The 27729-nt window shown below is 56.8% G+C and overlaps 1 protein-coding gene across 3 annotated transcripts in view; it reads right to left on the bottom strand.

The window, feature by feature from the left end:
- Nucleotides 1-27729, bottom strand: part of KIRREL3 (kirre like nephrin family adhesion molecule 3) — a 339574-nt gene that overhangs the window by 43540 nt on the left and 268305 nt on the right. For all 3 annotated transcript variants that reach the window (XM_075442622.1, XM_075442623.1, XM_075442625.1), the window contains 3 exons: nt 9523-9680; nt 5899-6049; nt 173-278 (listed from right to left, as the gene is read on the bottom strand). In XM_075442622.1, coding sequence (XP_075298737.1) covers nt 173-278; nt 5899-6049; nt 9523-9680 — 415 coding nt within the window. The remainder of the gene's footprint in view (nt 1-172; nt 279-5898; nt 6050-9522; nt 9681-27729) is intronic.

Raw genomic sequence — 27729 nt, 5'->3', positions numbered from 1 at the left:
CCACCAAGCAGTGATGAACTTGAGAGCACGTGGCGTAGCCACCAGAAACCGCAGCTGCCGAGCGCTCTCGGGTCACCTGGAGGGAGGAACTGCAGGGTCGGGAATGGGAGAAGCTTTCAGCGGAGGGGTGGTGCGAGATGCGGGGTGCCGGCGAGCGGGGCGGCCACCTTACCTGTACTGGGTGACGGCAGGGTTGGCCTTGGCCGAGCAGTGGAACTTCACAGTGTTATCCTCTAGGACCGGCTGCGGCTCCACGGACAAGTTCACCAGGGGGGGGTCTGCAAAGAGACAGGGTACGAGCCCGTCAGCGACCCGGAGACGCGGCCCAGCATCCTTTTGCCCGCTGCCTGCCGGGCTTCTGAGTCTGGAAAGCAAAATTTGGTTATAAGAAAACGCGGCAAAAGCCCCGAGGCTCCTCGATGCTGTGATACAACGCTTCGGGCTTTGTAGGACAGGCTCACGTCACGCACGTCTCTTGCCTGGGAGGACTTCAGTAAAGAAGGCAGAAAGGGGAGCCGCGCGCGCCGTTCGATGCAGCATTTCACTTCAAAAACCTTAATGCCGGCTCTGATTCCTGTTTAAGGAAATAAACTCGCCAGCTTTGATAAGCTCCCGTTTAATATCTCGCTGCGTAACGATGATCTTTTGTCTATCTGCTAACTCGAAAGTGGCATTTCTGCTCTTTCATCAGCCTAATTGTCCCTGCCAGGTCCTTACTGGTGTCACACGCCTTTCAGCTCTTCCAACTGGTGCTGGCTTGCTCTTCTCCTCTTTACATGATAAGCATCTCAACGCTTCAGCAGCAAACAAAACTTCAAGAGAACCGATGAAAGCAAGCAAGAAGAGCAAAGGGTGCAAGGTTTAGATGGGGGATAAGAATATCCAGAGCTGCAGTTTTTGCGGTGTCTGAGATGGGGTGGCAGACCCCCAGCTTCTGAAGGACGTGTCTGGTTTTGGTTAAGATGGGGCTGGAGGTAGCACAATGCTTGATTTCTGGCTCAGCCATTGCGAAGCCATGGCTCTAACGCAACCCCAAGGAGCGTCGTCGTCTTTAATGGGGATGAAAGTTCTCCCTCCACCACCTTCCTCCACCGCACACCAGCCCAGGAGACCTGGCTCTCTGGCAACTGCTCAGCGCCTTTGCTCGAGGGTACGGGCTCTAACGGGGACCGCCGATGCCAGAACCTCTTGACTGCCACCTCCCTCCTGGGTACCACTTTGCGACGGGCGCAACCTCCCGTGGAACAAAGCGATGCCGCCTGCCGAGGCGCAGGCAGGGCTGGCGCTGGCAGAGCCGCAGGGGAGGAGAGGAAGGCAGAAAGCCTGTCCCACGTGCCAAGAGTGCAGGACAGCACCCAAAGCCACCCTGAATTCATTCCAGCCGGTCTCTCCCTGCAAGGTGGCTTGGGATCATGCTTGCAGCAAAGCCGCCGGCCGGGGATGGAAGCGGAGTCTGCGAGGTGGCCTCAGGGGAGAAGGAAAGGCGGTGGTGGGCTGGTGGCGTGCTGCAGTGCCTCCTCCTCTTCCTCCTCCTTGGCCGTGTCCCCACCTCATCAGGCCCCGTGATATTTACCCAGCCAGAGCCCCGCTTTTGTGGGCGAGCAAAGCCACCTGCCTTCTTGACGGGAAATTACGACGGGGAAATTATAGGTATTTTCCATTTACCCTAATCTCATTTTAAAATGTGCAATTCAAATGACAATAAAGATGGGCGCAGTTGGGAATATAAATGAGCTTCCCTAAGGGAACAGCCCAGAGATCTACAGCGGGCTCCTAATTCATTTGCAGGCATCCTGACACTTCCCTATTGTTATACAACACCAGCTAATCACCTTCCTTTGTTAAATATGAATCACACTTCTCTTCAGTAGCTTCCCCATCGTCTGATGGTTTGGTAGCCGTGGAGGATTTACAGAGGAACCTCTGTATTAAAATGAGCCCGGCTCCCTCCCGCACTCCAAAAAAAAAAAAATTAAAAAAAATGGGAGATTAAAAAGGAAGAAAGAAAAAAAAAGAGCAAAGGAAATGAATGAAAGCCTTTGATCTCGCCTTTCACAAATGGGATTGGGCTGTCGGATATTGCGGGAGCTTCCCCGCGAGGCGACGGGTGCCGCGGAGAGCGTGGGTTTGGGTGTGCGAGCGCGGTTTGGGGCATTTTAAAGAAGAAAAAAAAAAAAAAGAGAGACAAATTGTAACTCATCAGAATGTAATTCCACTCGGTTACAATTGTAATTCCTGCCTGGCTTCTCGTAATTAATTTGAATGATGGAATCAGAGAGACCAGCCTACAGGCAGCCGGGAGGAGAGCGTGGGTGCGCGCGTTCGCACGCCCGGGCGCTGCGCATCCCTGCGAGCCCGCTCGCGCCGGGGCACCGGCCGGCATCGCTCCTCGCCACCAAAACCCCTGAGCAAACCCCTCGGCTCCCACTGCTCTAAATTGGCCCCGGGGATAAGCTCGCTGGGCTCACGGGCTGCGCTCCGCTGTCGGGTGCAGATCCCTCTCCGCGCTGTCCCCTCCGGACCCCCAGACGAGCCCTTCCACACCTCCACCCTGAAGCCAAAAGCAGCTGGTGGGCCAAACAAGGAGGAAGGAGGAGCTGGAAGCAAAGATGCCTCTTCAGCTCTGGGCTTTCACGCTCCCCAGCACGAAAGGGAACCAAACTCTCTGATGCTACAAGGATAAGCGCAGCAGGAGACCCTCCAACACAGCGACGCGGCCCTCGTTTCGCTCATCACCCTGCTCTGCTTGCCTTCTCCTGCTCCCACCTCAGAATCACAGAATCACAGAATGGTAGGGGTTGGAAGGGACCTCTGTGGGTCACCCAGTCCAACCCCCTGCCCAAGCAGGGTCACCCAGAGTAGGCTGTAGAGGACCTTGTCCAGGCGGGGCTGGAATATCTCCAGAGAAGGAGACTCCACAGCCTCCCTGGGCAGCCTGGGCCAGGGCTCCGTCACCCTCAGAGGGAAGAAGTTCTTCCTCATCTTCAGACGGAACTTCCTCTGCTTCAGTTTGTGCCCGTTGCCCCTTATCCTGTCACTGGGCACCACTGAACAGAGCTTGGCCCCGTCCTCCTGACACCCACCCTGCAGATATTTAGAGGCATTTCTAAGGTCCCCTCTCAGCCTTCTCTTCTCCAGGCTGCACAAGCCCAGCTCCCTCAGCCTCTCCTCGCAGGAGAGATGCTCCAGTCCCCTCCTCATCCTCGTAGCCCTCCGCTGGACTCTCTCCAGCAGCTCCTCATCTTTCTTGAACTGGGGAGCGCAGCACTGGACACAGGGCTCCAGATGGGGCCTCACTGGGCCAGAGTAGAGGGGGAGGAGAACCTCCCTCGCCCTGCTGCCCACACTCCTCTTGATGGGATCCCCAGGATGGCATTGGCCTTCTTGGCACCCAGGGCACGCTGCTGGCTCATGGTCACCCTGTCGTCCCCCAGCACTCCCAGTCCCTCTCCGCAGAGCTGCTCTCCAGCAGGTCCGCCCCAGCCTGTACTGGTGCCTGGGGTTGCTCCTCCTGCAAAAAAAATCCAGATGCAGTCAAATCCCTTCTTGCCGTGAAAAATAAGAGGTGTAAAAACGAGCAACCGCGTACGTGTGCGCGTACGGGGGCGAATGGCTGTGGGTGAGCAATCGCCCTGCTCCTCCCCGTCCCGGCGCGCTGGGTGTGCGGTTCCACAGAGCTGCTGGGCTCCAGCAGTACAAATAGCTGATGGCACATCCAACTATTAAAGATGATTTTAATCCCACTTGCGATGTTCGGCGCATAGCTCGCGGAGGGCTGACTGATGTGGCTGGTGGGACAGAAATCGCATTGAACAGACGTTCCAGCTGGAGTCGCTTAGTGTCTCCATTACAGACCCCGCTCCGGGTTTTTTTTTACCAGTTCCTGCCCCTCCCCTCTTTTATTTTGGAAGGGGAGGGTTTTATGACTCAGCTATTTCATGGCTGCTCAGGCTGAGATTGATGGGAGGCGAACTTCAGCTCCGCGTCGGCTGGAAGAGGATATTCTCTCCCACCGCGCGCACGCACCCCGCGCTGGGAATAGCCCCCGCCCCGCCGTTTCCTTGCCGGGCGCCAGCATTTTGGACACTTTTTTTGAGCTGTGAGAGAAAACGAAGGCAGGAGGCGTGATTTACCAGGCTGCTGCTTCCCGGGAGGGATCATTTTCGGTTCTTCCGAACCGTGCGGCTGGGCGACGTTTGCGACGGTGGAGGCAGAGATCTGCGGGCTCCAGGGTGAAAAGCAGCAGGTGGTGCTGGGCTGGGGCAAGCTCACCAGCCAAAACCCGCTGCTCCCTCCTTCTCCTTGGAGAAAGCGCTTCTTTTTTCCCCCCCAAGGCGCTGCTTCTCTGCTAGCTGTTGGAAGAAGACCCACGGGAAGGACCTCTTCATCTTCGGGGTAGGCAGCCTACCTCGCCGTTGCAGCCAGCCTCGCCCAGGCCAGTTCCCCGGGAAAAACGAGTGGCCCAGATCATTTTTTTGCCGAAGAAAAATACTTTTTTTCACAAAGTGAATGCAGCCAGCTGCCTGCCAGGTTGGGAGAGAAACCCATGAGGCTGGGCAGCAGCTAGAGCCGGCGCTTGCGGCCGGGATAAAGTCCGCCCCGCCGCAGGCTGGTGAACCCATCTTGGTGTTTTTCCATCCCTCCATCACCCACTCAGCACCGGGAAATCGATATCCTCGTCAGACCCCATTAAGAACAACATACTTTTAATAGCTGGATGGGATATTATTATTATTACTTTCACAGTGTGGAGTATTTAATGGCTCGGAATGGAGATCGGTGTCCGCTGTTGGGTCTTTCTCTTCCCAGCGCCGATTCCGTCAGGCTCGGGGATGCAGCTGGCATCTCCCGCCCCGCACAGCGTAACGACCCCTCCGGCTTCGCGCCGTTTGCGAGCACGCGCGCGCGTCTCCAGCTCTTTGCCGGCTGCAAGATCACCCACGCTCTCCTCTCGTTTCATCTGCCCGGTTCTGTCAGGACATGCCACCCGGCGACCCAAGAGCCCGTTAACGGGCCGGCAGCAGAAGCTGGGAGTCTTAAAGGGTGAATTTTCTGCCGTGCCTGAGTTTGTTCAGCCAGTTTTACCTGGGCTCTGGAAAGCAGCTGGTGTGCTAATATTGAACACCCTGCGCTTGCAAATTGTCGGTAAATACAGCTGCAGGAACGGTGCCCGCAAACGGAGCCCGGCTGGGGGGAGGTCGGGACGAGCCCGAGAGCTGTGGCAGAGGAGGAGGGAAGAGAGCTGTGAAACGCGAGTTGTCGAGGAAGGAGGATTTTGCTTGGTGGATTTACAGTAAAGGGTGAATGATACGGCTGCCGACGCGCGCCCGTCCCCGTCAGACGGTGACTGCCGCTCGCCGCGTTTCACGGGAGGGAGATGTCCCACCGAGCCCGTGTCCAACATGCCATCTCCGTGGAGAACGACACACAGAACAGCTTGCAAGGCTGGAAACACGCCTTCTTGCACCAGAAATCTAAGGGGCCTTATCTCTACTACCGGCTGCGTCCGGAGATGCTGCTTGCTCAGCCAAAACCTTTCGGGATCCATCCCTGCTCCAGAGACACCAGGGGCCTGGACCAGGGCACGCAACGCCCAGGGGCCACCAGATTGTGGCAGCTGGGGCTGCTTTTGCTCCAAATCACGGACACAAGATGTAAAAGCTGGGAAGCAGCCTCTCCCCGTGGGTGTTTGTGTCTGTCTGGTGCCCCAGGGAGCTCAGAGGAGGTGAGATCTCCCATCTGACTACACCGTATCAATGTACCAGTCAATCCCAGTAAAAGGAAACCCCCAAATCCCAGCATCCCGCTCCTGACCGGAGTCAAGACAACGCCATGGAGAGAGCGGGGAGGCTGGGATCACGCAGCACCCAGAGCCAGCTCGGCCGGCCGCGTACTCACGCTGGATGTCAATGGTGACGGAGGTCTCCTTCCCGCCGGGAATGGCTTTGTTGGTGGCGCGGCAGACGATGTTCTCCCCGTTCTCAATGTCGGAGGGGGCGATGAAAAGGGTGCTCATGATACTCTCCCGCTTGCCGTCGCGGAGAAGCGTCTGTGGGGGGGAGAAACAGAGCTGAGAAAAGGCAGTTTCCTACAGGAGAGGGGCCCCTTTCCCTGGCCCGTGTGAGCTTCTCAGCCAAGCAGCGCTCTCCACAAGAACAGTTCCTCCAGCCGGGATCTGCCAAGAAGCCTTCGGGGAACAGCGCAGGCAAATTTCACTGCGCGTCCCTGGGATCTGGGCGCTTAACTCCCATCTGCTTCCCTCCAGCCATGCTGTGCCTAGACCTGGGAATGGCAGCTCAGCGAGAAACACGGCACCCACCACCCCAGGAAAGAAGGAGCCGGGGGACAGGTAGGGACAACCGGCTTCTTGAACCCGCTGTCACCTTCTGCACCTATGCCAGGTGGGTGCAAAAAGCTGCCCGGGTCACTTCACAGAGCAACGAGTGGTGATGCCGTGGTCCAGACCAGCCCAGGGCAAGACATCACCGCTCTGGCTCGCTTTGGGCTGGTGATTACCGTGATGGGGACGCGAGGACGCCGGAGATCCAAAGCCTCGAGCCTGGCGCAGCGGCGGTTTAACCAGCTCCGTCTGCTCAGCCTCAGCGCCTCGTTTCTTCCCTGGACTTCTCCAACTTTGACTTCCAGCCGTGGTGTCGTGCCGTGCCTTTATCAGCGAGCCACTGCCTTATCAAACTCCTGGTCCTTCTGCAAGTTCCTACAGACCGTGGTCACACCACCCTGTAGCCTGGTCTTTGGTAAACTCAACCGACCGAGCCCGCGGAGGCTCTCGAGATCTTGCGCGGTTTTCAATCCTTTAATCATTCTCTGAGCTCTCCTCTGACCTCTCTCCGGTTTAGCAACATCCTTCGGGGGCCAGAAAAGCCAGAAAGACAGCTTCTCCCAGCCGCTGATGATGGTGGTGAATGCCCATGGATACACCCATCCCATATCTATCTATTTTGGACCCCACCAGGCAGTTTCCAAGTCTGCATCCTTCAAGTTTCCTCCTCACAAGCGCTTTACTGAACGACAACGTGACTGAAGCTTGACCAACCTGCATTGCTCGCGACACATTTGTGCATACCAATTCGTGCCTCCACCAGGCAGAGAAGAACTGACTGAGAACTTGCCACCACGATCAGCCCAGAAGCTGGGGAGAAGCAGGACCAAGACCTATTAGTACGTGATCGTCAGGGCCTGAGTGTACCACCAGCCCTTAATTTCCCTGATGAACCTCATCTGGGGTCTCTACCCAAGTGCCCTCCACCCATAGGCCCAAGAGCTGTATTTAAGCTCCAGCTCCAGCTCCAGCTCTTGGTGTGCTGCTGGGGTCTGGATTTCCTGGCTTGACTTCAGAGCTGCCTCATCCCTAGGGACTTTCTGGAGATTGCTGTGCTGTGGTTGACCCTTCTGTGGCCACCAAACCTGTTCTGCTCCTCTGGTGCTATGCCCTTGGTGGTAAGGATGCTGCCCTGGGCTTGCTTTATTCTCACCCTGTGTGCCCTTCCCTTGTGGAATGGGCCCGCTTTTGGGGCTCAGGATGTGGGGAACCCTAAGCCTGTGCAGGACCTTCCCCTCACAGTGTCCCTGAGCTTTGGGTTAGCCTCCAAACCCTGCAGAATCCCATAATACCCCCTATGGCTATAGGGACTGTTCCCCATTCCATTCAATGGGGAAGTATGGGGGGCTTCAGTCAGCTGGGGGGGGGGCTGCATGTTAAGCAGCTGGTGGGTTGGAAATTTTGAGAAACGAAGAAATTATCACCCCATATCAATGGTTTTAGGCAATTGGTAGCCTGAACAGGCTTTCTTCTTGGTTGACCAGATCAAATGAAATCTGGGTTGGGTTTTAGAAGGAGGAAAATTGAGGCATGGTCTAAAAGGGAAAGGCTTCTCTGACCTGAAAAATGAAAGCCTCCCATTCAAAAAATGGCTATAATTTTTTTTTTCTGAATGGTGTCTCCCTTTTTTTAATGTTTCACCAGGTTAAGGCAATCATGAAAATGGTCAGTTTAGGGTTTCCAGTGCATGTGTGGGGATGGTGCTACCTGAGGTGACAAACTCTGACGCAGCTGGTGCTGGCTGCCCACCCTGTGCATGCCTGGCCCTGGAGCATCGCTGTTCCCTGCTCGGGGCAGGGCTGTGTTTGTGGAAGGGCCTTGTGGAATCCTCCAGTAAATCAGGAGAAACTGAGGTTCAGCCTCAGAAACTGAGGTTCTCCTGACCCCAGGAGAAGATACTCCCCTTCCAGACCATCCCTGCCAGCTGCTTAAAATGCCATGGAAATCTCTACTGCGTGTGCGATGGAGCTGCAGCCTGAGAAGCTCTGCTCTGGAAGGTATTTTTTGGAAATATTTTAAAGAAAAATAAAGGAGGGCCATTCCTCCTTCTCTGCTACCCACTACTTGTGGGCCTGAAAGGGAAAGGGCTGAAATGTTGGCTCCCCGGGGCTGGGTCTGAGCAGTCTGCAGTGGGGAGGAAAGCTTTGGGGTGAACAGCAGAAGTCATAAACAACTGCCTGTCAATGGCCTGGCTTCTAATTAATTCCACTTGATCGGAGAGAGGGAGAGGTCAGTTCTCTGTGGGTTTAATTAGTGCTGCTTCTTGTGTTTGCATGCAGGGAGAAGGGGCAGTTCCCCCCTCTGCTCACACCCAGCAGCTCCAAGGACGCAGCTCGGCGTCAGCGGGGACACGGGTGTGCTCTGCGCAGTGACGGGGAGCAGCGGGACGGTGGCTTGGCTCCTCCGCTTGTCCAGGCGGATCGGGATGTTGCTGGCTTCACAGTGGCAGCAGAGGGTGAAATGTTTATTCAGACATCTCCAGGAGCTCGAGGGACGCCTCTGACTCGGGACTTTGAAGTCTGCTTGCGTTACAAATGGCTGCAAGCTGACCCGTTTTACGTCTCGAGTTTTGTTCTTTCGAAATCTTCATTAGAAATGTCAAGTGCTGCTGAATCTTTAGCGCTTCACAGGCGTCCATAAACAGGAGAACATGTGGGTACCCGTTCTGAGTACACTGCTGATTGCTCTTTGATGTTTTCCTTTATGACCCAATAAAGGCTTTCCATTTAAATTAAAAAATGCCAACAACCCTGACAATTTTTCATGGCAAATTGCAGCTGGAGGAGGGGACGTACGTTGCTGCAGCCACCTTGTGCTCCTGAGGTTCTGCCACAGCCAAGGCCAGGTCAGCTGGTGTTCTGCATGATATTAACACCACCCCCAGGAGGGATTTTTGGGGGGAGAAGTGGGCACACCAGGCAACTTGAAAGCTGTGAGAGGGTACAAGAAGCCAGCTGAACTCAAAGCTTTGGTGACAGCTTGTGGCTTCCCCCTTGCACCCTCCTGACTGCTTTCCTCTCCACCGAGAGGGTGATGTGGGGTGAGAGCCTCGGCTCTGCAGAGCTGAAGGCACTGCCCTAGATGTTTTGGGGCTGCATGAAGAGCGGTGTCAGGTCTGGTACGCCTTTCAGAAGCAAGGGAAGAGCACAGGGTGTTTCCCCCCCAGCCCCATCCTGCCTCACCTTGGAGTAGGTGGCTCCGTTGACGACCTCTCCTTTCCGCATCCAGACGATGGAGGCCGCTGGCTTGGCGTTGTCTGCGTGGCAGGTCAGGTTGAGGGGGTCTCCTGCTCTCAGGCTGATGATGGGGCCTCCCATGATGATAGGATCATCTGGAGGAACTGCAAGGAAACAGCACGGAGGAGACAGTCACTTGCTAGCATGAAACCAACCTTCCCGCTGCCACCAGTGGGGTGTGGGCTGCCAGGACTGGACTGTGACATCTCCAACCTCTGCAGCTAGCTTTGATGGGGCTGTGGCAGCATGCAGCCCCATCCCACCTGGTTACAGCTGGCTTGGCTTTTGCTGCTAGCAGAAAAGCTGTGCCCCAGATCTGAACTACAGAAACTGGCTGAAGTTTCACGGGGGACACGGGCCCGGTGGTTGCCTGAGCTTTGCAGTAATATGAAGGATCAAGGAAGTGGTAGAGAAATCCACCAAGGGCTACTAAATACTCCGAAGCACCTCTGGCCTGGGACAGTCCCTGAGCTGCAAACTGTGGGAAGATGGAGAGCATTCGAAAGAAATATCCCTGCTTGCTGGCCCCGCTCTTCTAGTGCTCCCCAGGCAACTGTAACTGGCTGGGGCTGGATGCGGGATATGGGGCTCAGAGGGGCTTTGGAGTGAGCCCTGTTCTTCTGACTGCAAATTGGAAGGTAGGTGAGGGTCATCTGGGCAGGGGAGCTGGGTTTGGGCTGTTACCTACTGCTCTCAGGGGGGGAACAGCTCATTATGGGCATCGGGAGCGTGGCTTGCAGATGGCTGCCGTTGAAACGGGCTCCCTTGCCAGCCCTGCTTCATGGAGGGCTGGAGGAACCCCTGAGCACTCCCTTGCCCAGCTTTGATTTCCCTGCCTGTGCTGCTGCCTCGCCGCACAGAAGGTTGCAAAGCTCCTCTCATCCGGTCGGACTCCCTCTTGCCGCGGTGAGTCTTTCAAGCGTCTCCCTCCGCGAGAGCAGATTTTGCCGGGGGTGTTGAGGAGACGTTGAAGATCTCAACCTTCCTTTGACATCACCTCGGCCTGACAGCCTGTGTGAGGCTGCATCCTCCTTACAGGGTGCAGCTTTGCTGGTACCACGCAGCCCCTGGGCATCTGTTCCTTGTTCATGCCAGAGACAAGGAGGAGGGGTGGAAGCAGGAGCTGAGGGGCCACCTGAGCGTGGTCTCCTCTTTCGTGACAAGCTCTTGGGGCCTGGCATCTCCATCAACACCCCCAGCATGGCAGAAGATGGTAGAAGCATGGTAGAAGATGGGCAATTAAGATGGAGAGAGAGGCTTTCACCCTGTGGAGAGGACCTTCCACCTCTGGTGCCCTGATAGGGTCTGCTCTAGCCAAGACCTGCTCTGAAGATGGAGGGGTCTGTATGGCTGTCAGTCCAGCTCTTCCCAACCAGATCCTTTGGGCAACCCAGTGTAGGTCTGGCTACAGAGATGCGTTGCCCAGCCACCTTGTGGCCTGTTTTGGGACCTCTTGGGGCCCACATGGCGTTGGGAAGCCAGCAGAAATGTGGAGGACGCAGTGGAAGGTCATCTCTGTTGCGGCCCCTCTTGCCCAAGCAGAAGTGCTCATGCTGGTAAAGGATGTGGAAAGATATTGCTGCTTCACACCCAGCTTCACAGAATGTTCGAGGTTGGAAGGGACCTCTGTGGGTCATCTAGTCCAACCCATCCCAGCTTGGAAGCAGGGGCCAAAAGCCTCCTACCCTTCAGCAGCCTCACCAAGGGATGCAGCTGGGGGAAATCTGCTGATTTTTTTTTTTTTTTCCACCAAAGTGGAGCTGATTTTGTTACCAGTCCTGGCTCTTCCCCCTCCTCCCTGAGCTGGCCGGCACCAGGCTGAGCCACGCCAATCGAATGTCAAAGTTGGCCAAAGGCATCTCCACTTCTGCTCCTGAGCTGCCCCGGCGTTTCAGCTGGCTGGGAAATATTAAAAAATACTCCTCGCTGGCTCCTCGGGCGCAGGGCTGGATTCGGGAGACGCAAGGGGATTACGTTCCCTGACAATTCCAAGGTGGCTGCGGGATCTGTAGGCGAGGCAGACGTGCTGGTTGCACACAACGCTGGTCGCGTAGACATCTGCCAAGCGCCGTGAGTAATGGGATTTTTCAGCTCAGTGGGTGGAACCCAGGGACTGGGGAAAAAAAAGCTTTTCTACATGGATCCAAAATGTACAATTTTTTTTCAGGCTACAAGAGCAGAAAAAAAAAAAGGTGAAAATCTGTGGTTTGGGTTAGTTGAAATGCGTCAGCCTCTGAAATATGAAAATGTGGAAAATTCTGCTTCATTCTGATGCTGTTTAACTATTAAGGAAGTATTTCTTTCCACTGTTTAAAAAAGAACCCTTTCTTTGGGTGAGTTTATACTGTTTTTAAAGAAAAACCCTGATACTTTTCAACAGCTTTTCTCCCCCTCGCTGGAGCTATTAATTGAATTTGACCTCAGCTTGGGAAATCTTGGAAATTCATCTTGTGGAGCCAGGAAGAAAACCCAACCCACGAGCCTTTCTCTGAAGAGCATCTTGGGATTAAATGCAGGGACCTTTCACAGTGGGATGTTTAACATCCCTGCCTGGTGTCCTGCAAACGCCTGGTCCCACTGGGTGCCAGCTGAAGGCTTCCATTTTTTGCAGCTCAACATCGCGTCCTCAAAGCAGTCCAGCCTGTCCCTTAGCTGCCCATGAAACCTAGGGGACATCACGGGGCGGGGGACAACCTCGTGCATGGGACCGCTTGTCTTCCCTGTGCCAGAAAACCTCCTCTTCCAACCTGCTGTTTCCCTGTCTTGGATTAGCAGCGAGGCTTGGGGAGCTGCTTAAGGAGCTGAGAAGGGGTCCCGATGACATCTTCCCAGGTAAGTGGTTGTCATCCCCCGGTTACACAGGTAGCTGCGAATTATTGATGGTCTCCAGGCTGGCTAAGCAGGGGATCTGGCTGGGGAGGAGAGGGTCTGACGAACAGGAATCGGCAACGTCTCTCAACAGCCCTAACTTCTGCAAAAACGAAGGATGGATGCGTTCCTTCGGCGCTCAAACTCCAGCCTGGGAGAGGAGGAGGAGAATGAAAGATAAAAAGAGGGGAAGAAGAAAGCAGGGAAAGCCAGAAGGCAGTAGCAGAGAGCCGTGATCCATTATTCATCCCCCGTGCTCCCAGGATTGGTGGTTATTATAAGGCACCACTACAGAATCCGGGCTCCTAATTTTTAATCACGTAGCTGTCGAAGCGCTGGCCTTTCTGATTAACTCAGAAAGTTATAAATAGGAAGCGTTGTTTGGGGCCGTGGAGGGGGGTTTATTCCTGGCAGCAGAGAAAACAGAGTTAACCTTTACATGCTGGGAAGGCTGAAGAAGAGGATGAAAGCGAAGGGATGCAGGAACCTAGCACAGGGTGTCACCGATGGGCTACAAGAGGAGCTAGAAGCTGGAGATGGATGATGTGCAGCTGCTCGAGGGGTGGGAGTCCAGGCAGACCATCCCCAGATGGACACCGTGGTGGGACCTTCTGCGGTGGGAGGTGGAACAGCCCAGCAGAAGGTTTGCTGTTCCTCACGGTGAGCTCAGGACTGCAGCTGGAGAACTGCTCTGGTCTTCGCTGCAGACGCAGCTTCCCAAAGAAACCAGGACGAGCTTCTCCCTATCAAAACTCCGATTTTCTGTCCAAACACAGGGCTTGCTGAATATTTTTAACCCAGCCTTGGACGGGCATTAATCTGTTCTCCATGGCTGTGGGCTGCTTGGATGAGTAAGGACGGCCTGGGGTCCCTGCTCCTGGCCCTTTGGAGGGCTTTGGGAGAAGCCTGTTTTACAGCACCTCAGCATAACGAAATCCAAACGAATGAGTGCTGCTCTTGGGCTGTGCTTTCAGCAATTTCTTAAATTAGCTGGCTAGTTAGAGGCTTTCCTGTGTGCAGTCCCACCCTGCAAGACTTAACTGTATGATTAATCAACGAGACCACGCGGAATTATTCGGCGCTGAACTAATACCCCAGGCTAACGCTGCAGCTCTGGCTAAGAAATAACAGAGATGTCTCTCAGTGCTCCTGGCAGCTGGACAGCCTTGTGGTGAGCAGGCAGAGCCTCAATTATTAGCGATATTTATTGAGATAACAGGATCCTCCAGGCAGGAGTCAGCTCCCGGAATTGGAGGAAGCAAAAAGCCCTCCAGCCACCAGCACTTCTTCCTAATCGACGCTGACCGCTGCTTTTATTTTTGGCGTGGCTGGGGCCTCCTCGCTGCTGGGTTTTGCTGCAAGCCCTAAGAGATTCAACCCCAGATGCTCCCTGGTGGGGAAGGGCTGGAGAAGCAGCCATGGAGCAGCCCCTGAGGATTGCTCGGAGCTGTGTGTCCGCAAATAATGCGCAGCTGATGTGGGACTCGGTGGCAAGAGTCCCCGGAGGCATGGAGATCCCTTGGGTAAGTCACTGCTCGTCTTCCCTGCGGCATCTTAAGCCAAGTACTGGTGACCAGAAGATGCTCTCGGTGATGGCAAACCGTTGGGAGGTGTTGCCTAGCCCCACAGCTGAGCCGAAGCGTAGGTCAAAAGCGTCCCCAGTATGAGCCCTGCAAAGGGCGTTCGCCTTCGCGAATCCAAGCTGCGTCCCACGCTGGGGCATTCTGCAACCAGGTTTGACTGCTGAGAGGAGCAGGATTTGACCTGCAGCCTCCGCGGGCTCCTCTTCCTCAGCATCTCAGGAAGATGCTGTCCTGCTCCCAGGGTAGCAAGACTAGCAGGGTGTGGCTTGGACAAGGAGCTTGGTGTTAATGATGTTCAGCAACATGAGGAGTTAATTAGCTGCTGTATCATTTATTTATTAGGGTGGTTGGACTGGATGGCCCACAGAGGTCCCTTCCAACCCCAAACATTCTGTGATTCCGTGACCATTTCCGTGCTCTGCTTGGGACTGGCACATCCCCTTCTCTGCTGGGGGACCAACATTGCAGCAGAAGAACTGGGGGAAGGTTGCGAGAAGACGGGGGATAAAGCAGGAAAACCTGGACACTGAGGAAGAAAGAAGGATCTCCGGTTCATCAAGTATCTAGGATGGCTTCCCAAGAGGAGGAAAAGGGGCTAGGAAACAAAACTGCTTTCAGGATGGAGCTTGGATAAGAGAATCCCCTTGCAGGGATTGTGTTCCTGGCAGCAGTTTTCCAGCAGGCTGCCCAGGGTCCCGCCGCGTTATCAAGCCTGAAGGCTACAAATTGTGAGGGCTGCAACCACCGCGGAGCGGCTTACAGCTACACGAACGTTTAGCTTTTCATTTATCAGGACTTCACACATTTAGGATTCGGATTTCCAGCAGCTCTCCAGAGCTAGGAAGGATATAAAGAGGCTCTTTGGCTTTGTCCAACACTTCCAAGGCTGAGGCTTTGCTGTGTCTGAGCGCTGTTGCTGGTTATGTTTTTCAGGGCTGCGCGAACTGGAGGCTGCTGGCGAATCTGTGGGGCTCGGTGAGGAGGAAACCTAACCCTGGAGAGCAACTGCATCTTCCCCTCAACCATCTTGACCTGCATCTGTTCTACATCTGCCCTTCCAGGTGCAATTCCCCCCACCTGCGTGTCGCCGGCCTCTGGCCCTGCTGAGGTTGGCAGGGTGGGCATATGGGGGACGCCTGTGTGACGGGCACCCTTCCTGCATCCCTCCCCTGCCAAGCCCTGGCAGGGTCACCCACCTCGGGGAGGGTGCAAACGGGATGGGGATCTTACAGGGCGATTACATGGTCCATGCAATATGGATGAGTCTTAACGAGCTGCCCCGGAGTCCTTGCTAGGCCAGGGATGGAGAGCAAGGGGAGGATGTCACAGAATCACAGCATGGTCGGGGTTGGAAGGGACCTCTGTGGGTCACCCAGCCCAACCCCCTGCCCAAGCAGGGTCACCCAGAGCAGGCTGCACAGCAGCACGTCCAGGTGGGGCTGGAATATCTCCAGAGAAGGAGACTCCACCACCTCCCTGGGCAGCCTGGGCCAGGGCTCCGTCACCCTCAGAGGGAAGAAGTTCTTCCTCATCTTCAGCTGGAGCTTCCTCTGCTTCAGTTTGTGCCCGTTGCCCCTTGTCCTGTCGCTGGGCACCACTGAAAAGAGTCTGGCCCTGTCCTCCTGACCCCCACCCTGCAGATATTTAGAGGCATTTCTAAGGTCCCCTCTCAGCCTTCTCTTCTCCAGGCTGAACAAGCCCAGCTCCCTCAGCCTCTCCTCGTAGGAGAGATGCTCCAGTCCCCTCCTCATCCTCGTCGCCCTCCGCTGGACTCTCTCCAGTAGCTCTTCATCTTTCTTGAACTGGGGAGCCCAGCACTGGACAGAGTACTCCAGATGGGGCCTCACTAGGGCAGAGCAGAGGGGGAGGAGAACCTCCCTCGCCCTGCTGCCCACACTCCTCTTGATGCACCCCAGGATCCCATTGGCCTTCTTGGCACCCAGGGCACGCTGCTGGCTCATGGTCACCCTGTCGTCCCCCAGCACTCCCAGTCCCTCTCCGCAGAGCTGCTCTCCAGCAGCTCCGCCCCAGCCTGTACTGGTGCCTGGGGTTGTTCCTCCCCAGGTGCAGGACCCTGCCCTTGCCCTTGTTGAACCTCATCAGGTTCCTCTCTGCCCAACTCTCCAGCCTGCCCAGGTCATGTCTAGAGGTTCTCTGTTGCCCTTCCGTGTCCAGCCTGCATCTACCCCAGCCTGAGGCAGCTCTGCTGCCTCATTCTTCTCGCTGAGCCTGGACAGCCTGAAAAATGCCAGGCGGCTGCGGGTGCCCTCGTCAAGGCGCCCGGCTGCTGCCGAGCGAAGAAGGAGAGGAAACAGATGCAGGCAAACAGCACAGCCGGGGGAAAACACGCTGAAAAATAAATCAAAAGAAACAAGGGGAGCGGGGAGAAAAATAGTGATGAAAGTTTAAACAGAGCATCTCTTTCTGGGTCCTATTTGTCTTGTGGCACTCCAGTGTCTGTGTCTGAGCAGGAGGGCGGGTGAGCTGCCGGTAATGAGGTCTCCAGCCCCAGCCACGGGTGCCAGCTCCAAGCAACCTGCACCCCGCTTCCCTCCTCTCGTCCGTCTGCGAGGCCGAGCACCATGCACGGACCCCGCTCGCATGCAGAAGCTCGTAGGAAACAAGCTGCTAATATATTCCCTAAACCTTTTTTTTTCCTAATGATTTATCTCTGTTTTTATCCAGTCCCACGTTTGCTGGGTTTCTTTGGGTCAGCAGGGTGGATTTCTCGGGTGGAGCGGTGTCGGACCCCTCCAAGGCCAAAAAAAGCTTCGCAGAGATGGCTTCGTGTAATGGCAGCAAAGCTCTGCCTGAAGCTGCCAGCTCGGCTCTGCTTCCCCGCTCTCTTGATCTTCCCCCACCAACCCTCTCCCGGGTCACGTGGAGGGCTATCGCCCTTCGCTTTTCCAAGCTGGGGGGGAAGGTTGGTCCCAGATTCTTTCCTAATTTTCACTGAATTAAACCAAACTTCAGAGTTCTAAAACCCTTTTGTGGGGCCTGGCTCTGGGCAGCCTCTGTTTTTGGGGAAAACGTGAGCAGATCCGACACGGGGTAAGTGAGCGTTTGTGTTCTGCTGAGAAGGCTTTCTTAGGAGTGGGGGGAAAAAGAGCTTTGCAAACCCCTCCAAGCTTTAATAAATAGCCAGATGATGCGTGTGCAGGTAGCTGGCCAGGTATTGATTGTTCACTTGAAATATTCTCCATACAAAGAGTAAGAAACTTCTAATTTCCCTTCCAGTTGAAAGGGAAACGCAACCCCAGCAAATAAATTGCATTTCCCAGCTCCTCGTTTAATTCTCCCACTCACGGCGGCGTTCGGGTGGATCACGTCGACAGCTGCCCCGAGGCGGGTCCTGGAGTCTTCCGAGGGAGCCGTTTTGCACCGCTCGTGCCCGTGAGTCACTGTGAATCCCAGGCTTTTCCCGGCTGGATCAGCCCCTTGTCCCTGCTCCTGCGCAAGCCCCACCGCCCCGCGCTGCGACCTGGCAGCAGGGCAGGACCCCCGTCCCCTTCGGGGACCCCGTTCTCTACCCAATGTCGGCCAGCACCTCCTGCCTCCTCCTCTTCCCCGTGTGCCGACTGACAGATCAGAGAACGCAGGCGAAAAATGGAATTCATTATTTTCCCCCTGTGTCAGATATTCCCGAGGAAACCAGGAGGTACCACGAAAACGTTGTGGCACAGAGCGCAGCTGGAAGATGTGGGAGACTGGGACTTCATTTCAGATCAGGGGCTGGATCATCTGGCTCCATCCTCAGGCTGCAAACGCCTTGATCTCCGTTGGCCAACACCTCTTCTGTTAATTAGCCACGGGTACGTCCTAGCCTAACGACAAGCGCTGAGCCCTTACAGGGACAGGAGAAGGAGACAGAAAGCCTGGGTCTGGCTGCTGGGATTTGTCACTGGGGAACCTGGCAACGGGAACAGGGTGAGAAAAGACAAAACCTTGGGCCAGGCTGAGAAAAATCCCCCTGGGGCTCCCCATGCCTAGGACGTTTTGGGGACCCACGATGCCGGTTCGTATATTCCTGTGGTTTCTCTGTCCCCGGCTGGTTGGACAGCCAGCGAACCAAACGGAAGGGAAGGACGAAGGTGTTTCACCCCCGTTAGCTCCAGGTGACAAAACTGGATATGAGACAAAGCTGGGAGGAATGATGGACACACCGGCAGGCTGTGCTGCCATCCAGCGAGACCTGGACAGGCTGGAGAGTTGGGCAGAGAGGAACCTGATGAGGTTCAACAAGGGCAAGGGCAGGGTCCTGCCCCTGGGGAGGAACAACCCCAGGCACCAGTACAGGCTGGGGCGGAGCTGCTGGAGAGCAGCTCTGCGGAGAGGGACTGGGAGTGCTGGGGGACGACAGGGTGACCATGAGCCAGCAGCGTGCCCTGGGTGCCAAGAAGGCCAATGGGATCCTGGGGTGCATGAGGAGGAGTGTGGGCAGCAGGGCGAGGGAGGTTCTCCTTCCCCTCTGCTCTGCCCTGGGGAGGCCCCATCTGGAGCCCTGTGTCCAGTGCTGGGCTCCCCAGTTCAAGAAAGATGAGGAGCTGCTGGAGAGAGTCCAGCGGAGGGCTACGAGGATGATGAGGGGACTGGAGCATCTCTCCTACGAGGAGAGGCTGAGGGAGCTGGGCTTGTTCAGTCTGGAGAAGAGAAGGCTGAGAGGGGACCTTAGAAATGCCTCTAAATATCTGCAGGGTGGGGGTCAGGAGGACGGGGCCAGACTCTGTTCAGGGGTGCCCAGTGACAGGACAAGGGGCAACGGGCACAAACGGAAGGAGAGGAAGTTCCAGCTGAACCCGAGGAAGAACTTCTTCCCTCTGAGGGTGACGGAGCCCTGGCCCAGGCTGCCCAGGGAGGCTGTGGAGTCTCCTTCTCTGGAGATATTCAAGCCCCACCTGGACGCGGTGCTGTGCAGCCTGCTCTGGGTGACCCTGCTTGGGCAGGGGGTTGGACTGGGTGACCCACAGAGGTCCCTTCCAACCCCTACTATTCTGTGATGCTGTGAACCCTCCTTGCTGCCGTGCCGCAGAAGGGCCTAACCCCACTCCCGCACGCAGGACCGGCTGCTACGTCAGCCCTGTCGCAGCTTTCCTTCTGCAGCAGCGTAGCTGCAGCCAGACACCCCGCTCCGGCAAAGAGAAACCACCCCCTCCCAGCCACGTTTGAAATGCTGCGCCCTTCGACACCGAGCGAGCCCACCCAGGGACGCGTCTCCCCGAGTCGCAGGGGTCTGGGCTCTGCAGAGCTCCCCTCAGCCGCGGCAGCAAGAAGGGCTGAGCAGATCGTTACGGACGAATCCGGCAGCCATCAGACCGGGTCGGATCAATGCGCCGCTGTGCCTTATCTCCGACACGGGCCGGGGCCAGACGCGGCGAAGGAAACCAAAAGCGGGAGGGAGGGCGGTCGATCACCGCGTCCCCGACACTGACGCGTGTCTGGGCTCGCTCGGAAGCCGGCTGTCGGGCAGCGGATGGAGAAGGTTCAGTCTCGCAAATCTGGAACGCCCTTGCCTGCCCTCCCGTCCTGCAGCCTTCCCCGAGAGCCTTCATCCTCCCATAAACCTTCAGCAGATGGCTTTTTTGAGATAAATCACCCAAGTCTTTACATCTCTGTTCGGAGGCGACTCCCGCCGGTCACGCTCCGGTCCCCTCTTCGAAGGCGTCCCCACGGAGCCGGCCCTGAGAACACGGCTTGCCCTGATCGCCTGCGAGCTGCCCAGCGGGAGAAAAGTGGGGCTGCAACGGCAGGAATCCCTCCTGGCGCCGGCTTCAAGCCGTGACCGAAGGGTCCTGAGAGCAAGGACTTTGGATTTCGCTACGGCTCAGTGTTCTTGCAAGGTTTTTCTCCGCGAGGAGCACCAAGATAGAGGTGTCACCACGTCCTTAGGGACCCTCTGTACAGCACCCTGCAAGGCGACGGGCGGGTTCCCTGGGCTCCAGCCCTCTAAAAATGGCAACCCCCGTTATGGAAATGGTTGGGTTTGTGGGAGAAGGTCGGATAAAAGGAAAACGGCCGAGAGAAAGGGGACTGGAGAGCGCGCGAAGAAAGAGCGACCAAAACAAGCCGAGCCAAAGCAGCCGCGGAAGGGAGCAGAGCGGGGCTGGTGGCATCTTCTCCCAGCCGGACCCCGACGCTCACAGAAGACAATCACAGCATGGTGGGGGTTGGAAGGGACCTCTGTGGGTCACCCAGCCCAACCCCCTGCCCAAGCAGGGTCACCCAGACCAGGCTGCACAGGACCACGTCCAGGTGGGTCTGGAATATCTCCAGAGATGGAGACTCCACAGCCTCCCTGGGCAGCCTGGGCCAGGGCTCCGTCACCCTCAGAGGGAAGAAGTTCTTCTTCCTGTTCAGCTGGAGCTTCCTCTGCTTCAGTTTGTGCCCGTTGCCCCTTGTCCTGTCATTGGGCACCGCTGGAAAGAGTCTGGCCCCGTCCTCCTGACACCCACCCTGCAGATATTTAGAGGCATTTCTAAGGTCCCCTCTCAGCCTTCTCTTCTCCAAGCCCAACTCCCTCAGCCTTTCCTCGTAGGAGAGATGCTCCAGTCCCCTCCTCATCCTCGTAGGCCTCCACTGGACTCTCTCCAGTAGCTCCTCATCTTTCTTGAACTGGGGAGCCCAGCACTGGACACAGCACTGCAGATGGGGCCTCACCAGCACAGAGCAGAGGGGGAGGAGAACCTCCCTCGCCCTGCTGCCCACACTCCTCTTGATGCACCCCAGGATCCCATTGGCCTTCTTGGCACCCAGGGCACGCTGCTGGCTCACGGTTACCCTGTTGTCCCCCAGCACTCCCAGTCCCTCTCCACAGAGCTGCTCTCCAGCAGGTCCACCCCAGCCTGTGCTGGTGCCTGGGGTTGTTCCTCCCCAGGGGCAGGACCCTGCCCTTGCCCTTGTTGAACCTCATCAGGTTCCTCTCTGCCCAACTCTCCAGCCTGTTGAGGTCACGCTGAATGGCAGCACAGCCTGCCGGTGTGTCCACCACTGCTCCCAGTTTGGTGTCATCAGCAAACTTGCTGAGGGTCCACTCTAACTCTTCATCCAGGTCGTTGATGAAGAAGTTGAACAAGACTGGGCTAAGTACTGACCCCTGAGGTACTCCACTAGTTACCAGCCTCCAACCAGACTCGGCGCCGCTGATGACAACCCTCTGAGCTCTGCCATCCACCCAGTTCCCAATCCACCTCCCCGACCACTCCTCCAGCCCACACTTCCTGAGCTTCCCTAGGAGGATGTTACGGGAGACCGTGTCGAGTCCTTCTGCACAGCCTGAAGCAGGGCAGAGCTGTTCCCGAGACCCGGCAGGGACAACCTCCCGGAGAAGCTGTTTGGAAGCCGGTCGCTGCCACCCGAGCCGGCGAGGCAGGTAGGAAATCGGCAAGCAGGGCCGCTGGGACTCAGCCCAGGCTGCCTCGTCACAGCTGGATGCAAAATGCCATTTGGGTGAAATCTTGAGTAAATTGAAATCAAAGGAACATCTGCTGCTTTTTCATTAAGCTCGTGTTGACACGACCGCGGGAGGACAGACGGAGGGGAAGCTGGCTTGACTCACCACGGGCTGGTGGCACCCGGCAGGCGCTGGGCATCGCGGTTTGGGCAAAGCCACCTCAAACAAGGAGTTTCCTCCACCTTCAGCTCTTCGTCCCAGCCCGGAGAGGGGCCAGCGAGCGCAGGGCACAGCTGCCCGCCTGGCACGTCGTCCCCTTCCCACCAACGGGGTCTCTGGCATTGCCAGGAGAGCTCCCGCGGGTCTCAGGATGCTTTTGGGAGGAGAAATGCGTCGCTTGGCTTCTGCAGGGCAGCCAACATCTGCCAGCTAACTCGGCGGCACCACATCTGCAGCAGCTGCACCGTGCTCGGCGCCTCATTTCACACTTTTCTTACAGCCCCGATCCTAAACCCGCTCGGAGAGAGGGAGAGCGGCGCCTTTCATCACAGAAAAACCAACACATTTTCAAGTCCTCCGTACCGCGGAGCTTCAGAACGTGACCCCGGGATGCTCCGCCAATAACAGAGCAAAGCATTTTTATTTTCACTAGCAATTCCCTCACTTCTTCACGCAGTCTCAAGGCTCTGGGGACCCGGCAGCTGGTTCTGGAGTGCCTCTTGTGCCTGGTGGCCGTTCCTAAGCCTCCCCGCGACGGCGTTGATCCTGGAGCCTCGGAGCAGCAGGTTCACAAACAAACCCCAGCCTCGAAGAAAAAGGGTCCTACGCATCAGCAAGGGTCCTACGCATCTGCGCTTGCGGCAGAGCTCGTTTCGGGGATTTTTTGTGAAGAAGAAAAAAACCCCACCGAGGAGCTTCTCATTCTGGGTTGCCCAGGTCTAGGCTTGGGCGTGCTCCTCCTCTTTGCCTACCGTGGACACGTCCCCACCGCCATCGCCGATCCACGCGTCGCCCTAGGCGAGCATCGCCCGGCCCGTGCCGGAGCCCCGGCCGCAGTATTGCCGGCAAACTCACACCGTCCGCTGCCAAGCGAGGAAAAGCTTTATCTGGATGGGAAATTTTGGACTGCCGGTGGTTTTGGGGGAGCACGGTGGTTTTGGGGGAGCACGGCTCTGGAATTTGCCACGGGCAGGACTACGCTGCAAGTTCACATGTGTAGTCCTGCAAGACTCATGGTCCTAATCTCAAGCCACCAACGTCTTCAGACCACGCTAGACCACTCAGACCACCGACATCTTTAGACCACACTAGACCATTCGGACCACCAACGTCTTTAGACCACGCTAGACCATTCGGACCACCAACGTCTTGAGACCACGCTAGACCATTCAGACCACCGACGTCTTGAGACCATGCTAGACCATTCAGACCACCGACGTCTTTAGACCACGCTAGACCATTCGGACCACCGACGTCTTTAGACCACGCTAGACCATTCAGACCACCAACGTCTTGAGACCACGCTAGACCATTCAGACCACCAATGTCTTTAGACCACGCTAGACCATTCAGACCACCAACGTCTTTAGACCACGCTAGACCATTCAGACCACCAACATCTTTAGACCACGCTAGACCATTCAGACCCAGGAATGGGTGCCGCTTTCACATGGGTGACACTGCAGGGTGGGGGTCAGGAGGATGGGGCCAGACTCTGTTCAGTGGTGCCCAGCGACAGGACAAGGGGCAATGGGCACAAACTGAAGCAGAGGAAGCTCCAGCTGAACCCGAGGAAGAACTTCTTCCCTCTGAGGGTGACGGAGCCCTGGCCCAGGCTGCCCAGGGAGGCTGTGGAGTCTCCTTCTCTGGAGATATTCCAGACCCGCCTGGACGCAGTGCTGTGCAGCCTGCTCTGGGTGACCCTGCTTGGGCAGGGGGTTGGGCTGGGTGACCCACAGAGGTCCCTTCCAACCCCCACCATTCTGTGATTCTGTGAAAGAAGTGGAAGAAAGCAGAGGGCAAAACCTAAAACCTTATCAAAGACTTCACGTGAGCTTCTTCCACTGAAACAAGGGAGGAAAAAGAGAGCGCCTTGACCTGCTTGCTGCAGAAGCTTCCCTCCCAACCCCTGCATCTTCCAACAGCATCTTCCCAAAGCCCATCTGAAGCCTGCCCTGCGTCCACCTCCCTCAAACGCTGACGGCATGGTCTTCATGAACAGCCCTCTCAGTCAATGGAGAAGCATGACCAGTCCCTGCACTGGGCCCGTCTAGGGTCCAACTGGGAATTGAGGTTCCGAGCGGAGCTGCCAGGACGGAGGTTCAGCCTGCGGACGCTGCCGAGGTAGCGTTAAGCCGGAACTTAGAGTGGAGCTGCTGAATTCAGGGAAAAAAACCAGGACCTGCTAACGGTGCAAGAAGGAAGCCCGCGCTCGGCGTGACTTCGAGCTGGAGGATCAGGGACGGGGCAGTCAAGTAAAGGTGGAGAAGCTGGTGGACCCGTAACGAGATGCCATTTGCAAAGCCGGTCAGATTCAGGAATTTTGACTGGAAGGATAATTTATCCAGAGGCTCGGGCCAGCGACTGTAGTATTCATTACCCCCACCATCCTCTGCTACCCTGTTACGGTTCAGCCTCCTGCTCAGGAGAAGCAAAGCAACAGCCCAGCACTGCCACAGCCAAACGTTTGTCCGCATCAGCTACTTTCTGGATACTACAGGTAGAGCCAACCCTCCTAGAAACCACGCGCCGCTCACCAATAATTCCAAAAAACCCCAAAAACCCAAACCCTCAAAGCATCTGATGATTATTTTTGGCCTATTGCTATGAAAAAAATAAAATCGTCTGCCGATTCCTCGTCGCGCGATTCCTCCTGCCGCTGAGCACCGGACTCGTTAAGGCGCGCCCGAACGAGCGCTGGGTTTCGCATCGCCGGGGGGTGGAAAACCCACCCCTCGCCATCCTGAGCTGCTGAAACCCCCAGGGGCTCGCAGGCAGAGCCCGGAGGAAGCGGATTAAAGCTGGGGAGAGGCAGGGGGGGGATCTGCCAGCGCTGGAGGTTTGCACCGTGCGCCGTCGTTGTGCCGCTTGGCATCAGAGGAGCAGGAGGAGGCGGACGAGCGAGAGGCGAATGCGGATTTCACGCAGAGGCAAAGCAGAAAAATGGGTTGTTGCCACGTTCTGTAGCTTCTTGCCCAGTCAAGCACGGCAATCAGCACGGAGCATGACGAACGAACCCCGAGGTGACTCGGTAGCAGAAAAGGAAGGGAAGCAGATTGAAAAAAAAACAAACCACCACCTGGTATTCTTCATTTACTCCAGTTAATTTTAGCCTAATTTGATCACAATGCTCTTCTGTAAATATCGGCTCTCCTTTAATCAGCCGGCGCTCGCCGCGGAGGCTGCGATCGCAATGCGATCACCCGGCGTATCGTAAAAGACTTTCTCTGCTAATTGTCAGGAGGAACTGGAGCTGTTCTGCGGCAGGTATGGGACTGCAAAGACAGATAATTATAACCGGATCTAATTAGTAATTATAACAGACCTCTCCTAGAAATTGGTTTTTTGCTTAAATATCCCCCCCCCCAGTTCTCCTAAAGCAACTTCGGAGCGCACGCCGCCGTGCCGGGACGAGGTGCGGGTGCCAAGCCCAGCACCCACGCCGCCGGGTCCCGGGACCCACGGCCTCACCCCGCTCCGCGACGGAGAAGCCTCGGCGCCGGGGAAGGGAGCAGGGAAAAAAAAATGCAGCGAGACAGGAGAGGGTGCTGTCGCCGCGGCAATGGAGGGAAGCGGGGGGTCCTGGCGCTGGGGGGGACTTGCAGGGCGAGGGGTCCCGAAGCGTCAACCCCAGGGATTCTGTGACAGCACCAGAAATCAGCTGAGTCGTAGAGGAGATGGGAAGAATAGGAGACAGGCTCTGCAGAGAGCTGGGAGGTGGGCGGTAACGGCTTTGATTTCATTTTTCGGTCGTGTTGATGGCCACAGAGCCCCCAGACCCCGGCTGCGATACGGCCCCTGCCTCCAGGAGACAGCCCGGGGCTCCCGGCCACCGGCGCGTCACGGCAGACGTCCGAGTCCGGGCAGGCAAACGGGGACGCGCGCGCCCGCGGTGCCAATTTTCAAGGCAGGTGGGCTTGAAAGAAACGGTTTCGTTCTAGCGGAGATCTTGCCCCAATCGGTCCTTTTTCAGTCCAATTGCGGCAAAATCCTTCAAGCCAAAAGGGAAACTTTTCAAACCTCTGCAATTTGACTCTTCCATCCTCCCCGCTGCCTTTGCAGCGCTCAAAGGTACCTTTGAGCAGCCCTAGGAAGCAAAGCACCTCCGAGTCCCACCCAGGGAGCCGCGACAGAAAGCCACGGAGCCGGAAAATGGAGCAGCCCGATCCGAGGAGCCTGTGCACGGAAATCAGGTCTAACGGGAGGTTTCCTGAGCCTGTAACCCCTCCTGCAGCTCTCCCAGAGGCAGCACCCAGAGCACTGGGTGCTCCCTGTCCTTCCCACCCCGTGGCGGGCACCCTCGAAGCACTGGTACCCTGCTTTGGAGGAAGGCAGGAGGAGATGCACAGCTTGACCTCGGCAGCGCGGTCAGGCACGACTTTGGTGCAGATCTGCCCAGGTCTTGTTTGGTCCAACCTCAGAAAGTCAGCAGGAGAGCGTGGACAAGCAGGCAGCCTCAGGGAGGGAGGAGCGTGAGATGTCCCGATGCGCTCCTGCCTGCGAAGGCAGGGCTGAGAGCAGCCAGGAGTAACTAAACACAGCGAGCCGAAAGACCGGACGGCCTAAAAGGATTTAATCTTCAAGATCTGGGCTCTAATTACCGGGCTGCAGCGATTCTGACCTGTATTAGCCTAAGCTGATGCTGATTTTTTAATCTAGTGACTTCCTCCCAAGCAGAGCCATCTCGGGGGGGGTGGCTTGGGCAGCAGAGTCAGCTCACAGCTGGGTACAGCCTAACTGGGCCAGCACTGCGGGGCTTCTTTGGGATTTATTTTATTTTTCCCCTGCGTGTCTCGGTATCGTTCCCGGCAGGGGACACCCGCAGACAGGAACGCGTGTGCTCCGCACGTGTGTGTACGGCGGGGGGAAACCACCTCGGGAGGAGGATGTCACCGGGGCAGCGTGAAGGCCAAGGGGATGCGATGGTGGGACCAGGCTGGGAGCGGGCTCGGGGCTTGCAGCTGAAGCCAGCTGGAAGGGAGACAAGGATGGAGACGTACGTGCTCCTAAGAGGAATTCCGAGGCCTTGGGGAGAACGGGGAGGCGGTGGGTGAGGGACAGTTGGTCGGTACCCTCCAGGGTTGCTGAAGCGCATCCCTTATTGAACCAGCACCTTGCAGATCCCCGAGCTGGGAGGGAGCCTGTGCTGGCCAGCCCGGCTCCCCGTCCGGCGGGGAGCAGCCCTGCGGCTCTCCTGCGAGGAGAGGGCTCGCTCACTCCGGCAGCGAGCGGGCGGCTCAGTCACCACCCTGAGAAACGCACGGGAGAAAGGGGAATCACAGAATGGTCGGGGTTGGCAGGGACCTCTGTGGGTCACCCAGTCCAACCCCCTGCCCAAGCAGGGTCACTCAGAGCAGGCTGCACAGGACCTTGTCCAGGCGGGGCTGGAATATCTCCAGAGAAGGAGACTCCACAGCCTCCCTGGGCAGCCTGGGCCAGGGCTCCGTCACCCTCAGAGGGAAGAAGTTCTTCCTCGGGTTCAGCTGGAACTTCCTGTGCCTCAGTTTGTGCCCGTTGCCCCTTGTCCTGTCGCTGGGCACCACTGGAAAGAGTCTGGCCCCATCCTCCTGACCCCCACCCTGCAGATATTTAGAGGCATTTCTAAGGTCCCCTCTCAGCCTTCTCTTCTCCAGGCTGAACAAGCCCAGCTCCCTCAGCCTCTCCTCGTAGGAGAGATGCTCCAGTCCCCTCCTCACCCTCGTCACCCTCCGCTGGACTCTCTCCAGTAGCTCCTCATCTTTCTTGAACTGGGGAGCCCAGCACTGGACACAGGGCTCCAGATGGGGCCTCCCCAGGGCAGAGCAGAGGGGAAGGAGAACCTCCCTCGGGAGTGCACGTTCACAGCGCGAATCGCAAAGCATGGCACCAAGGCTTGCCAGTCCCCTAGAATCATTGAATCCTAGGTTGGGAAAGACCTCGAAGATCATCGAGTCCAACCATCCACCCAACACCACCATTGCTACTAAACCATATCCTGAAGTGCCACATCCACACAGTTTTTGAACCCCTCCAGGGCTGGGGACTCCACCACTGCCCTGGGCAGCCCGTGCCAATACTTCTCAACTCTTTCAGTAAAGACATTTTTCCCAATATCCA

The sequence above is a fragment of the Opisthocomus hoazin genome, chromosome 24 (assembly GCF_030867145.1).
Source record: "Opisthocomus hoazin isolate bOpiHoa1 chromosome 24, bOpiHoa1.hap1, whole genome shotgun sequence".
In the NCBI taxonomy this organism is placed as follows: domain Eukaryota; kingdom Metazoa; phylum Chordata; class Aves; order Opisthocomiformes; family Opisthocomidae; genus Opisthocomus; species Opisthocomus hoazin.
The sequence above is the reverse complement of the archived record's forward strand: the minus strand, read 5'-3'. Positions and strand labels throughout refer to the sequence as shown.